Below are 12833 nucleotides of genomic sequence, written 5' to 3' on the forward strand. Positions count from 1 at the left end.
AATTCTGTCCATGCTATTGGTGTTTAGTAGGCTTTTTAGCTGCAAAAATGAGATAAACACCTTCATAATACCAAACAAAAATAGAAGCTCCTTCCTGTGGATTTGTAAGAGCAAACTACAGATTAGGAGAGGGAGAAAAGAATTTCAGGATGATGAAGTGATACTAAAACAAACTGTTTTTTTTTTTTTTTTTTTGGTGCCAGTTTCTCCGTTTTTATATTTCAGCTGTTCCAAAACTCTGTGGAAGAATCAGCTATCTAGGCTGTAGCAGTACAAAAGGTCTTTAACCTGTTTGTAGGTCTTCATCATGACTTGAATGGTGAAAAAAGATAATTAAACATTCAGTACAAGTCTGTAATTGACCTCAATACTTAGAGTAACCTGTAAGGAAAATTCCCAACATCTCGTGTGAGCATGTTTTAAAATGCTGATGAGGGCTGCTAAACAGAAAAGATTCTGAAGTGACATTTCTATTCTTTCTGGGGATAGCATTGTCTCCTTCCCTCAGGTATGGCCGTTCAGCTCCCCACAAAGCCCAGGCTTCCCAGACCTCTCAAGCCTACAAGAAGATAAAGCAAAGAATCCTAACCTTTCATTCAGTCTCTTGGGTTACAGATTTCCCTTGTGGCTTCCCATGTTCAATCTCCTCAGTGAAAGACAGCATCCCTCATAAGCAGGAGTTAAACTCTCTCCAGGATATTTCAGTTTCCTCTTTCATCTTTCTAGGGTATGATAGGAATGACCCTGCTTACAAACACTTTCTCTATTGAAACAGGAGTTTGCTTGCTTTGTCTACATAATTTTCCTGAAGAACTGAAAGACTAAGAACAAGATCTTTGGTGTGTGTAACATGGCACTACACTATGCAGTATAGACAAGGCAGTATGTATTTTATAAGAAGATAGCCATTAATATGCAGACAGAGTGCATGTAAAAAAACCTTTAAAGTAGCAACATTAAGGACTTTGAAACCATACTTTTATTTCAAAACTCAAGTATGATACTATACAGTACAATACCAGCACACTTGTGCAAAATCTTACAATAGTACAAATTTAAATATGATACACAAAAATAGTGCTCTTTTAAAATTCCTTTTACTAGAAACACCTGTGCTGTGCAGGAAAAACAATAAACGTGTCTTGATAAAGCAGAAAAATAAATATTGCACCTCAAGAAAACTATTTCAGTGTTAATAGCATAAATAATAGATCTATTTCTTGTTATCTGATGTGATCTTTCAACACAGAAGAGATTTCTTTGGTTATTTTTTTTTCCAGATAAAGCAAACTAATATTCAACAGATAAAATTATATTTAGAACAGTTTTTGAGTTCAATCTAGTTTCTTATTAAAAAAGTGTCTTCATTAACTAACTGAAAAAAATAAGCAAAAGTATTTAATGTGCTATTAGTCATTGTGGTTCATTATTTTTAGTGGACAGTTTGCTCAAAGTAGTTATAAAAAGAACAACCTTATTTTTTTATAAAAAAACTTTATCTTCATCTTTTCATCTCTATTAAGATCTCTTCACTCTTTCAGTACATTCCTCACAACAACTAATAACTTTGTGAATAAATTATACTTGCCTTAGACATGCAAGTAGTTCAGTTCAAATCAGTACAACTACTTATAGAAATCTGCCTTTGTGCATTGAGTTCACAAAAAGTGTGATGAATTTCAAGATAGGATGGAGACCTTATTCACCCACTGACCAAAAAAACCTTAGCACATGCTTAACATGAAGCAGTTCAAGTGTCCTGTTGATATCAATAACTTTTTACATTTCTTTACAGTAATGTGTCGGACCCATATCAGTGGGTCCATTATAGGCACTGTTAATTATTTTTACTCATTGCAGTCCAACATTTCCTCAATCACATAGTCAAATTTGCATCATAATTTTTGGCACAGGGGATTCTGAATCTTCAGGACTATTTACCTTCAATTTTTATTGCCTTATTATCAATGCTATTCGTAAAGAATATTAAGTTAAAGAAGCTGATTTTAATAAAGAAGTAAAGAGCAACTGACAAGTTTCTTTAAATACTGAAAGTATTTAAAATACTGAAAGTATGTGAAATGTCGCAGTAGTTCTTCATAGTCAGATATTTTAACTGAACCAAACAGATACCAAATAATTTACAAGAAATCGTCTTCTGTCTTATTCCTTAACAATTATAGTTTTAGACTGAATGACACTTTCCCATTATTCTTTTTGAACTTTCTTAAGCACACTCCTCAACAACATGTACTTTAAAATAAAATACCAAACCTCCCAACTGCTTATAGACCCCAACCTCCACCCAAAAAAAAAAAAAAGTGTTGTTTTTTTTTTTTATTAAACTTATTATTTTTTTTAACGGCAAAAGATGTAACAAATAAAATTCACCAGCAGGATATTTGTTACTAGTGCCAGATATATGAATTAAATTTCAGAGTTAGAAACCTGTTTTCTTTGATAATTTGAGGTTCAGTGTTTACACCAACAAACAAGACAATAATAATTGCATCTGAACTGAAATAACAGTACTTCATAACATACTTATCCTTCAGCTGTAAACAGACTTGTTAATCAGTCATAAATTGCCAGAAGAATGCAAGACACAAGTGCAGTCAGGTATCAAACTGATTTTGATATTGTGGTTACATTCAAGCATATAGTTATGGAAAGACATAGCTCATCTTCAATCAGAAGTGACTGAAGTTCAGCAGGTACATATCGTATACCTTCAGTGACATGCATTTTGGTCTCAGAGCTTTGATACATTTATTTGACAGCATCATCTGTGCCACCTAGACACAGTTTTTGTATCCCATTTAAAAAAAAAAGTGGTGGTCCAATTCTTAAAGTATACCATAAAACACATTTATGCATGTACTTAGTTTTCTATTTAAATAATTATACAGATAATTGCTCTTATAAAATAACTTTATCAGCAAGGCATTTAGTCTGATAATACAACCATAACCTTCCATAGAGGAGCTTCTATTTCTACCTACCCAATAATCATGAAAAATAAAGCAGATTAATCTCTTGAAACCCAAAGGATTTAAATGCCATTAGTACTCCAACAATCACTAATAAATTCAGGGAACGCAAAGCACTAACTGCAAATGCAGGTTTATGATTTTCTTCAAAGTCATAGAAGAGATATTACTGTCCTGTGCAAACCATTTCTTTTAAATGTCTTGCTGATGGCTGATTACTGCCACAACCTTACCATGATTCAGTATTACTTTATTTGTATCAGTCATATACACTAAAAAGACAGATAGGATTATTTATCAGATTGTTCTTTTGATAAGGTATGTTCACAGTGTATCCCCAAACCTGATGGTGTGGAGTAACTCTTTGTCTAACAGACCACATTCAACAGCTATAAGGATGACTAAGCACTACCTCTAACAACAGTTTTCCAATATGCATACTTGCTCAGGTACCATAAGTACATGCTTGTTCCTTTATTATTCAGTGTGTTGCTCATGTTGAAATCCTGAGTTCCACCAGGAATGTTGATGGGCAGCAGAACAGCTAGCCTTCCCTTCAGGTCCCTCTGATTTTTCATCACAGGAGTTGAATGAATGGTAGATTCCCAACACCACAGCAAAAATTATTATTGCAGCCACTACCAGCCATACCACATTCCAGTGTTTACACAGTTTGGGGTACAGTATATGTAAATAATTAATGATGACTTCAAGTCTGCTGTAAAATGAAAAGAAAACTGTTATATATTAATCATAAGCAAATTTATTATCTTAAGCTTTTCAGTTCGAAAAGTTTCATAGATATATGGATAGAAGTATGGTGCACCCCTTTTCTTCCAAATACAAACACCTTGTCAAAGAAGAATCAGACTATTAAGTTCTTTTAAGAAGAGCTGTACACTCAGATATGGGTGATATTTGCAAGACAGCTGAAGACCAAAAACTTGATTTCTATTTCTCTGACCTGTCAACTCGTAAATCTCAGATCTTGATATGATGTAAAATTCTGCACTGTTCATACCTTGCTCAACTAAACTCAACATTAGAACACATTGTAAACATTTCTTCCTAAGAGTTTCGTGACTACTGAGATGGCCGCCTTCCTGAATATGGCTGAAATCTCAAATTACAAATGTTTATAATTGTAATGGTTATGGAATGGAAATTAATTCTTGTGGATCAGGTGATCAGGTAAGGATGCCCACCTTAGCCTGGGATTTGACATATTACTTGCTTTGGCTAGCATTCAATGCCTATCTAATGCCTCTCTCACTGCTTTTAATAGAAGGACATTGCAGGTGTCCTGAAATGGGTGGTAGAACCGATGAGGAGACTCAATAATTAACTCTAAGTTTTCTAGTTAGGCATCAATTGCTTCAGGTAAGGCAACAAGCAGATGATTCATACAGAGAACACTGGGCAGATGAATACAATAAATATCATTGCCGCAAGGCAGGAAACTCCAGCATAATACTGTTCTGCTGTCTCTACACAGCTTGCAGAGGGAGCAAGCACCTGCCTGTTCAAGCCAGAGCAAGTCCAATGTAGCTGAGGAGCTTGTCTTAACCTGTACTCACCTTGTAGATATATTGAAAGACTCACCTGTGAAGACCCTTTAGGAATGACATACGGCACAAATACAGGCATCAGATTCCTGAATTACAACTTTTGTGAGACTACACATGCCTACTGAGAGATACATTCTGACATCTAAAGAAATCTTGTGGAATATTTTTTACCTCAAATCAAAACCCAACCCCATCAAGATGAAGCATATTGGTGTTAACACAATTTTAGCTGAAATAGAAAAAGTTTTGCATTTTGCAACTGTTATTTATCTCAGAATATGCGTTACTGTGAAAACACTGTTATTTCAAGTATAGTTCCCTACACTGGAAGAAAGCATGCCAAGATAATAGTACAAAACACTTCACTGGGTGCCACAAATTGAAAAAAAAGTAGCCTGTCTTGTACGGACATATGACACCACTGTCTCACCTGCTTTTCAGGGTTTTTATCTCATGTTCATTTTCACTTTCTTCATGTTCATCAGGACTTTCTTTTAGTGTCTCTTCATCTTCTTCCTTCAGTTCCTGAAGTTCTTTGGTTTTCTTCAAGCCCTCCCGATAACTTTAACACATGGAACATTTTTCTTAGTCTAGCATGCTGTCTAAGCCTGTTCTATATGTAATGAAAAATTATCTTCATGTTTTGTCACTTGCCCTAAAACACAGCTAGCAGTGTTGCAGCACTTGGGCAAGAGTAAAAAATTAGCTGAAGAATGTAAGTATGTCACACAGACAGCCACCCTTCCTTAACAGGGAATTACATTAGCTCTGGTACCAAACTTGTCATCTTGAAAAAGAAACAGATTATAGTCCTCAGGAGAGCTCAACTTCTCTGTTTTGTAAAGGCATTGGCAAGTATTTCTGTATTTTTTACAATCATTTTGAACACCCTCTACATATTTTTGTTTCCTGCAGAATAAGTGCAAAGCAACGCTAAAGATTGATGGCTTGTTGGATTCTGCAGGAGATGATAAAAATTTTTGTCTTACTCCTCATGTATTAAAAAGATATTTGCTTGATATTCAGAAACAGATGCCAAAGCTGGGTAAAACAGCCTTTTGTGCCCCAAAACATGCTGTGTAAAGCACTCTGTGACTCAAACAACACAAGTTTACTCGAAGAGTTGATACTCACTCTTGACTGATTTCCATGTAAACTTTTCAGAATAAACATTTTAGAAAGTTGTTTTGGATTATCTTATCATGAAGCTGAACACTACTAACATAAGAACACCCACCCAATTGAGAATCTCTGGTATAACTGCCCTCCCACAGTCTGGCTAACATTAATAATGGATGAAAGTGAACTGCTACTATGCAAGTCCAGTGAATAAAGTTCACTTACATTGTTTCCCACATTCCTTCAATTATGACTGTATAGGAGCTCATATTGATTGCCACCATTTTGCATTTAAAATTACATTATAAAAACATATGCCCTCATCTCATAGCACGTGTTTACAGATTTAGTACACATAAAGTATTCACACCCTTTGTTATATGCTTCCTCTTCTATCTTGGCTTTAGTTTCAGGATTGACCTCTTCCAATCCACCGTGTGGCAGCACAGAAGTAGCAGTTTCACAGTCAGGCTCTCCATTACTCTTTCCACTGCCAAGACAAAAGAAACAATCACATAGAAAACACCACCACTGAAATAAATTTTATTTGTTCTATACTACCAAACAAGAACAAACACACAGAATCTTGTGATTTTTCTTCTTTAATGTACTTCTGAGAAATGAAATGTCTTTCAAAAGAGAAAAATTAAACACTAAGCAATATTTTAGTTTCAAAATATTGTAATTTAAGAACAGTAATTAATATGTTTCTAAGGTATTAGAAGTCGCATTGTGTTTCTTCTTTAAAAAAAGACGAGCATTTGTGTCCATGGCATTTATTTGCTATTCTTGAAAACATTTCCCTCAACTTTATAAAAATCACCTTAGAAATTGTAGGCCATAATTTTCAGAGGAAAAGAACAGCAATAATACCAAATTCTAATTCAACAAAACATTTTTCTTATGTACCTTTTAGGTACTCCCCTCTGCTGACTTTACACCCTGAACTAATATACAGGTTAAAAAAATACAAACACATGCGAAGCTTTTGTCACTGAAATTTTTCCTAAGTGAAAACCATGAGAATTTAGCCTAAAGATAAGCGATCGTATATTGCTTTCTCTCTGCAGTGCTCACTTGTCCTCATTTATTTAAGGCTGGGACAGAATTTAAGTGATTCAGACATGACTTAGCAAATCAAGTCAATGTTTAATAAGCTCAACAGTGGATTTGTTTTCAACTTCCAGAATCTAACCCTTTTTGTAGGCCTTATTTTTCTGGCACTAAAATCAATGGCAGAATAATATATCCTGACTGACACTATCTGTGGGCAATTGATTTTCTCTCAAGAAGTCATATTCACATTATTTTCACTTGGCCTTTAAACAAATCGTGAGTATAAGCTTGAACTGCTTAAGTATACAAAACTCTGATGACTATGCAATTTTACACTACTACAGCAGCTGGCTCACGCATACATACTTATGCCAAACTTGAATTTAAAGTTCTACTGCTTGATAGCATGATTTGTTTTTTTAAGATCCAGGAAGATAACTACCAGATACTAGGAAGTTTTCAGGGGGAATACTGGTTTTGGTGTGGTGTTTTTTTTGTTGTTTCGTTGGTTGGTTTGTTTTGTGTTTCAGAATTTCTATACAGTTTCAAAAGATGGTCTAAATGTTGCAGAGTTCTGTTGATTTGTAAAAACTAGTGCCATAGTTCACTGGTTTTGTTTTGCCAGTTGTTGCGTATTTTCATTCTTAGTAAAGCGCAGAGATAAAGTCATAAAATAAATTTTGTCCTCCCTCAGCACTAATCTAAAATATGTGAAATTCAATATTTTGTACTGATGTGAGCTCTCCGTATTTTAAAATTTTTAATTTGCATGTTTAAATCATTCTAACAAACTTTAATTTAAATTAGTATTACAGATATTTTATTGTGATATTGTAAACAGTCTAAACAACCAAAGTAGCAGGAGAAGTAGTAACAACAACAACAAAAATCGGTTTGATGTTTTAATAAGTTTTACTTCTGAAATGTCAGCAAGCAACTTCCTTAGAATGTGCAACATTTCCTGGAAGAGATATATATTTGGGAACTTGCCTGACTTTTTTTTTGTTGCTTTCTGGGAGGATTAAACATACATGGGTTTTTAAATGCAACAGTACCTGTATCCATAACAGTAACTGTTTACAAAGACCTTGTAGAACAGCTTAGGTGTGCCTTCCTGTTCCCATCCCAGTCTCACGTTTTCCTATTGCCCACCCTTGTATTCTACTACTGCAGGGCTTTATGTTTCAATGACTTGCATAAAACTAAATTATAGACCTACATGAATTTCAGCTGGAAGAAGTTAAAAAAGTTCTTTCCAGAAATGTGTATATGTGTGTTCTTTCTGGCAGAGCAATTATCTGCTTTCCTTGTTCATACAACTATTATTTTGCTCTTAAAGTAGTACTATTTAAGCCCATAGAATGACTCATGGAACTATTATGAAAAATGGATAACTACAGCACACCTTAATCTAGTGTGGACATCTGTAGTAGTGGTAAATGATATAGAGTCGAAAGGGCAACTGTTTTAACAAAAATATTTTTTCAATTTATAGGTACTAGAAAAATACTTATTGAGGTATTGTTACCAGGCTAAAAAAAAAATCCCATCTTTTGTATCTCTATTTTTTAATTTTAAAAAGCAAACATCTCTGCCTGTTATAACTAAAGTCTCAGGATGTTAAAACTAAAATCTCAAACCTAATGCTTTAATTTAGCTGAATGTTCATTTTATACTAAGAAAAGAATTCCTTCTTGATAATTTTTTTTTCACTTCTGCAATAATTTGATTATCTAATATTATGGTAAGCTATACTGTTGAATTTTGTATATCATGTTTATCCATGCAAATTAAAAAGGCTACATGACACTGGATAGCAGAGTATTTCAAAATATAATTCTTACCAGCTAGAAAATGTTGAAAAGGCATGGGCAAAATACAAACTTCTATTAATGGGATAGTCAAGTTAATGTATATTCATACCCAGGAGTGGTCATGGCGAACTGTAGGTACAGCATTAATTTGTTCCAGGAAATATATTAAAAAAAAAACAAAACAAACCCCACAACACAGCCATGTGCATTTTATGTCATATTTTGTCAAGTTCTGAAGGCAACCTACTCAAAAGTGTAAATGCATGATTTTCTGCTGCATTTTTCACTTGATAAGTTTTAGTGATCGTAGCAAGCTCGATACAGTTCTGAGATACTGCTTGTAAACTCATTGAACATGAAAAGAACCGTATGATGGCAACACAGTAAAACACATTTACCAGACCATGAATCAACCTAACCAATATTGTGTTGCTGATTTCAATACCTTGGTGTAACTTCTATTAAGAGAGATAGAAATTATATCATTTTCATTTCATACTAGGATTTAGTAGGTAATGAGATAACCTAGACAAAACTCACTTTTCTAAAAGTGCTGGCAGAACAGGAGTAGATGTTAGGTTGCTTCTTCCATTACTAGGTGATTCAGACTGTCAGTGAAAAACAGCAATAAATGTTACATTAATTTCAAATAGTCTTCAATAAAATGACAAAGTCAATGTGCTGCTTAGGTTTTCTTCCCACACCCAAGTGCAACAGCTCTCAATATAGAGCTTCTCAATTATTCCCACTAATGAAAGTAAAGAGCAGACTTGCACACTGTAAAGAATTTTCTGTGACATTCCTTTCCATCTTGTTTATTTTTCCCAAGAAAAGTCTTTCATCATATATTTGATAACAGCAAAATTACTCTATTTGCTTCTCTCCATATTATCCTAGGAGCATTAATTTGTTAGCTGAGTTTTCAGCGGAAAATTTTAAACAAAACTAAATCATAATAAATCATGGTAAACAAACACACTTCATTTCTGAAACAATTGACTCTGAGTACATAATACCTAAATTGCACAAACAATTTAAGTTCCTTAAAACTGAAAATCACAATGGATTTAGCTTCTCAGCAAAACCCCTCATTTAAATAGCCCTACATTTTAAACAGAAAACCATGTATTTTTTTTTTATGACAAGCTATCATAGCTCATCTCTGAACAATCGGTATGCCTTGGATTTTTCCATCAAAGTATTTATATAGATTTTAATTTAATTTATTAAAATTTTATAAACAAAAAATCAAGACAGTCTGATAGCTCCACTATAGTTCCATCACAGAACATCTAAATTTGTACCACATATATTTCTGTACATTAATTATATGTTTTTTGTGTTTAGTGGACTTTTCAGCAACGAAGAGAAGCAGTCCAGCCATCTTCTATGGTTTCAAGTTTAAACTTCTCTCACACAGTGGACAACTATATTTACTACTCCTTCCCAGTATGTTACTACAGATTAAAAGGCAAATTGCCTCAACTAATGTCTAATGCTTCTGAATCACCAGCAAGCCTTTTTTGGCTCTGTGTCCAAAGTGATTATTTATGGAGGTAGTTTCTGAAGGCATATGTTCCCTACATAATAGGAATTACCTTTGTCCATCTCCTTCACTAGGATGGAGTCAAAAGAGTTAAACCAACAAAAGGGCTTAAATTTTATTTCCTTTTGGCACCTATAGCTTTGTCCTAAGCAAAAGTGATTTAAACAAAAAGCAGTATCTTTAAGATGTGGGGTTTACTTACCTGGGATGGCACTGAAGGTATAGGTAAAGCTGTCGGTGACTGACCAGGAATGTTTAAGGAGTTAAATTTAGGAACAACAGCAACACTGACTCTCCTCCGAGGCATATTCTGTGAGAAACAATTTTTATTTTTTTTAAATCATACAACAAGATAGACTGAAGAACAATTCCACAGGTTAATAGGGGTGGCAAACAGGTAGGTTAATGTGCCTCAAGGAAAGGAGTTAGAAGCAAAACTAAGATGAATGGCTGTTACAGCTGTAGTTTTCCTCAAAACCTCCTCTAGTACTAACTGGTATGTCAAGTGCTTAGTATGAAATGAGGTGTTGTACAGGGATGCTACTGTTTTCCTTCCACACTGAAGGCCCAGTCGAAGTCACACTTCTGAGTTGATACTGTCAGTTCTTATTAGAGGCTATTATCATGGTTAAATCAGAAGTATAATAATACAGGGGAAAGTGCCAGTGTCTCAGTGACCGGATAATGGTTACACATGAAACTCTTGTTATGTGCCCATTAATGATATGCTGTATCTGCTATGATATGCTGTACCCACAATTATTTCTAAACCTACAACTTATAACATCTGTTCCCTCTGCAAAAGAACAGAGCCTTCTCCCCAACCCTTGAGCTGTTAGCTGTCTATCTAGCATCATGCAACATTGCTTACATTTCCCAAAGACCATGGAAATTCTTTATATGATAAACACATGCTAGCTGTACACAATATATTCTAGCTGAAGTACAGATCATATAAGTTTTTGGTGTCATTAGGTAAATAGGCAATTGTTTCATCCGATGATGTACACATAGTAAAATCTACACTTCCAACTGAGTAAAAAACTCCAAGCACTTACAGCATCTGACAGCTTTGTGTTACTGCATATCTAAATGCTTCATGATTCTGCTCTAGATAGCTTTAGAGGAAAGGACTGAAACATAGATCAAGTAAATATATGGAAGGAGTTACCTACTCCATGATCCCAGTTCTAGACAAAACCAATATGCCTATTCATTAATGACAGAGGTTTATCTAATGTGCTCCTGAAAACTATACTGGGGAGTCTGCAGCCATGTTAGGCAGTCCATCCTAGTGTTTTGGGGTCCCCTCCCCTTTATGATTTGGACTTGTTCTTATTAGATTTAATTTTTTGGGGGCACCTCTCTTTCAGCTGATCTGGTTCTCATTCTTAAAGCCAGTCTTGCCCTCAGCATGCTCTATGCTCTAATTCTCTCTATCCAGCATTCAGAGGTGGCAGAAATAAATTAAAACCAAAGAGCTATAACCCAAGCAAACAAAAATATGAAAATAAATAGTAGACTGCATATAATGCCTCTGACCACCAAATTCCATAATGGTCACATTGGGACTTAGTTCCCTCAAAACACTGGTTGTTTTAGGAAGTTTTGTAATAAACTTGATGTCCAACACTTGGAAGTTTTACAGAAATGGAACTCTGGCCATGTTATCGGTCAAGCCAAAACAATCTGACATAATAGCTCACTCTGGATGCTTTGTCAAACTGAACAAGATACTTCAATGCTAACTGAAAAAATGAGCAGCGCATAAAAATAACTGTTTACATCTTAAGGCACTTGAACACGATATAATTCTTAAGATAATGAAAATGGCGTGATCATGGAATCCCAAGTCACTTAGTAAGTTTTGTGTTCAGCTTCCTCAATGAGGAACAAGGACCTCAGCCATTCTCTGCATAGGTAAGTGGCGTGGAATACAGTTATTCTTAAATAACTATGTCCCTTTATTATTTATAGTTCCACAGCAAGCATTATCATTATTGCACAAAGTCATACCTAATCATGTATCCAAAATTACTAAACATTTGCATGAAAAATATTGAATACCAGCATTATGTTTTGAACACAGCCTAAGAAAGTAAGCATATGTAGACAAAGAAATTGCACTATATAAAACATTCATTTTCTTAATATTATAGAAATACCTTTCCAACAGTAAGAGACATGGATCTAGTTGAACGAGGTACTCCGTCTTCTGCAAAAAAACAGTAGATAAAGAGTAGTCTTACACTATATGAGTATCTATATAAATAATAATCATAGAGCCCTTGTATTTCAAACTCTGATGTAGTATACTTATATACAAGGTCTGTAGTGACTGCGTATTTATCTGCCATACAGTTCTGGTCTCAATTACACCTACAGAAGAAATTTGAAATAATTGCAAAAAAATGAACCCTTACTATCTTTACTATCTTTTGCCTCCATATACAACTTTTGGCAAAAGAAAATACTCATATTTCAATTTCCAGCAAACTAGGAAAGAAAAGGTTAGAAAAAGAAAAAAACTTCTTAATAATGAAATTCTGCCATCATACCTTATCTAGACAGCTATGTTGAAACTATGCAAGCTATGTGTATGGGTGAGAGGCCAACAAAAATGTCACTGGATTGCATCAGAATTTGTGAAGTGATAGTGATTTTAAATTACTGTACTATAGCATTGTTTGCTTTTTATGAAATATCTTAATAGTTACACCTATAGCTTTTTGCAATCTAC

The 12833-nt window shown here is 34.5% G+C and overlaps 1 protein-coding gene across 6 annotated transcripts in view; it reads right to left on the reverse strand.

Annotated features, from left to right (window-relative positions):
- Positions 1-2824: 2824 nt before the first annotated feature.
- Positions 2825-12833, reverse strand: part of IRAG1 (inositol 1,4,5-triphosphate receptor associated 1) — an 89803-nt gene continuing 79794 nt past the window's right edge. For 5 of the 6 annotated variants that reach the window (XM_062620160.1, XM_062620161.1, XM_062620158.1 and 2 more), the window contains 6 exons: positions 12259-12308; positions 10296-10403; positions 9088-9155; positions 6048-6167; positions 4989-5120; positions 2825-3708 (listed from right to left, as the gene is read on the reverse strand). In XM_062620160.1, coding sequence (XP_062476144.1) covers positions 3468-3708; positions 4989-5120; positions 6048-6167; positions 9088-9155; positions 10296-10403; positions 12259-12308 — 719 coding nt within the window. In that variant the 3' untranslated portion in view covers positions 2825-3467. The remainder of the gene's footprint in view (positions 3709-4988; positions 5121-6047; positions 6168-9087; positions 9156-10295; positions 10404-12258; positions 12309-12833) is intronic. The other variant, XM_062620162.1, reaches the window with a different exon arrangement.

Source organism: Pezoporus occidentalis, unplaced genomic scaffold (genome assembly GCF_034315485.1).
Source record: "Pezoporus occidentalis ecotype Australia unplaced genomic scaffold, CSIRO_AGI_Poc_V1 ctg22, whole genome shotgun sequence".
In the NCBI taxonomy this organism is placed as follows: domain Eukaryota; kingdom Metazoa; phylum Chordata; class Aves; order Psittaciformes; family Psittacidae; genus Pezoporus; species Pezoporus occidentalis.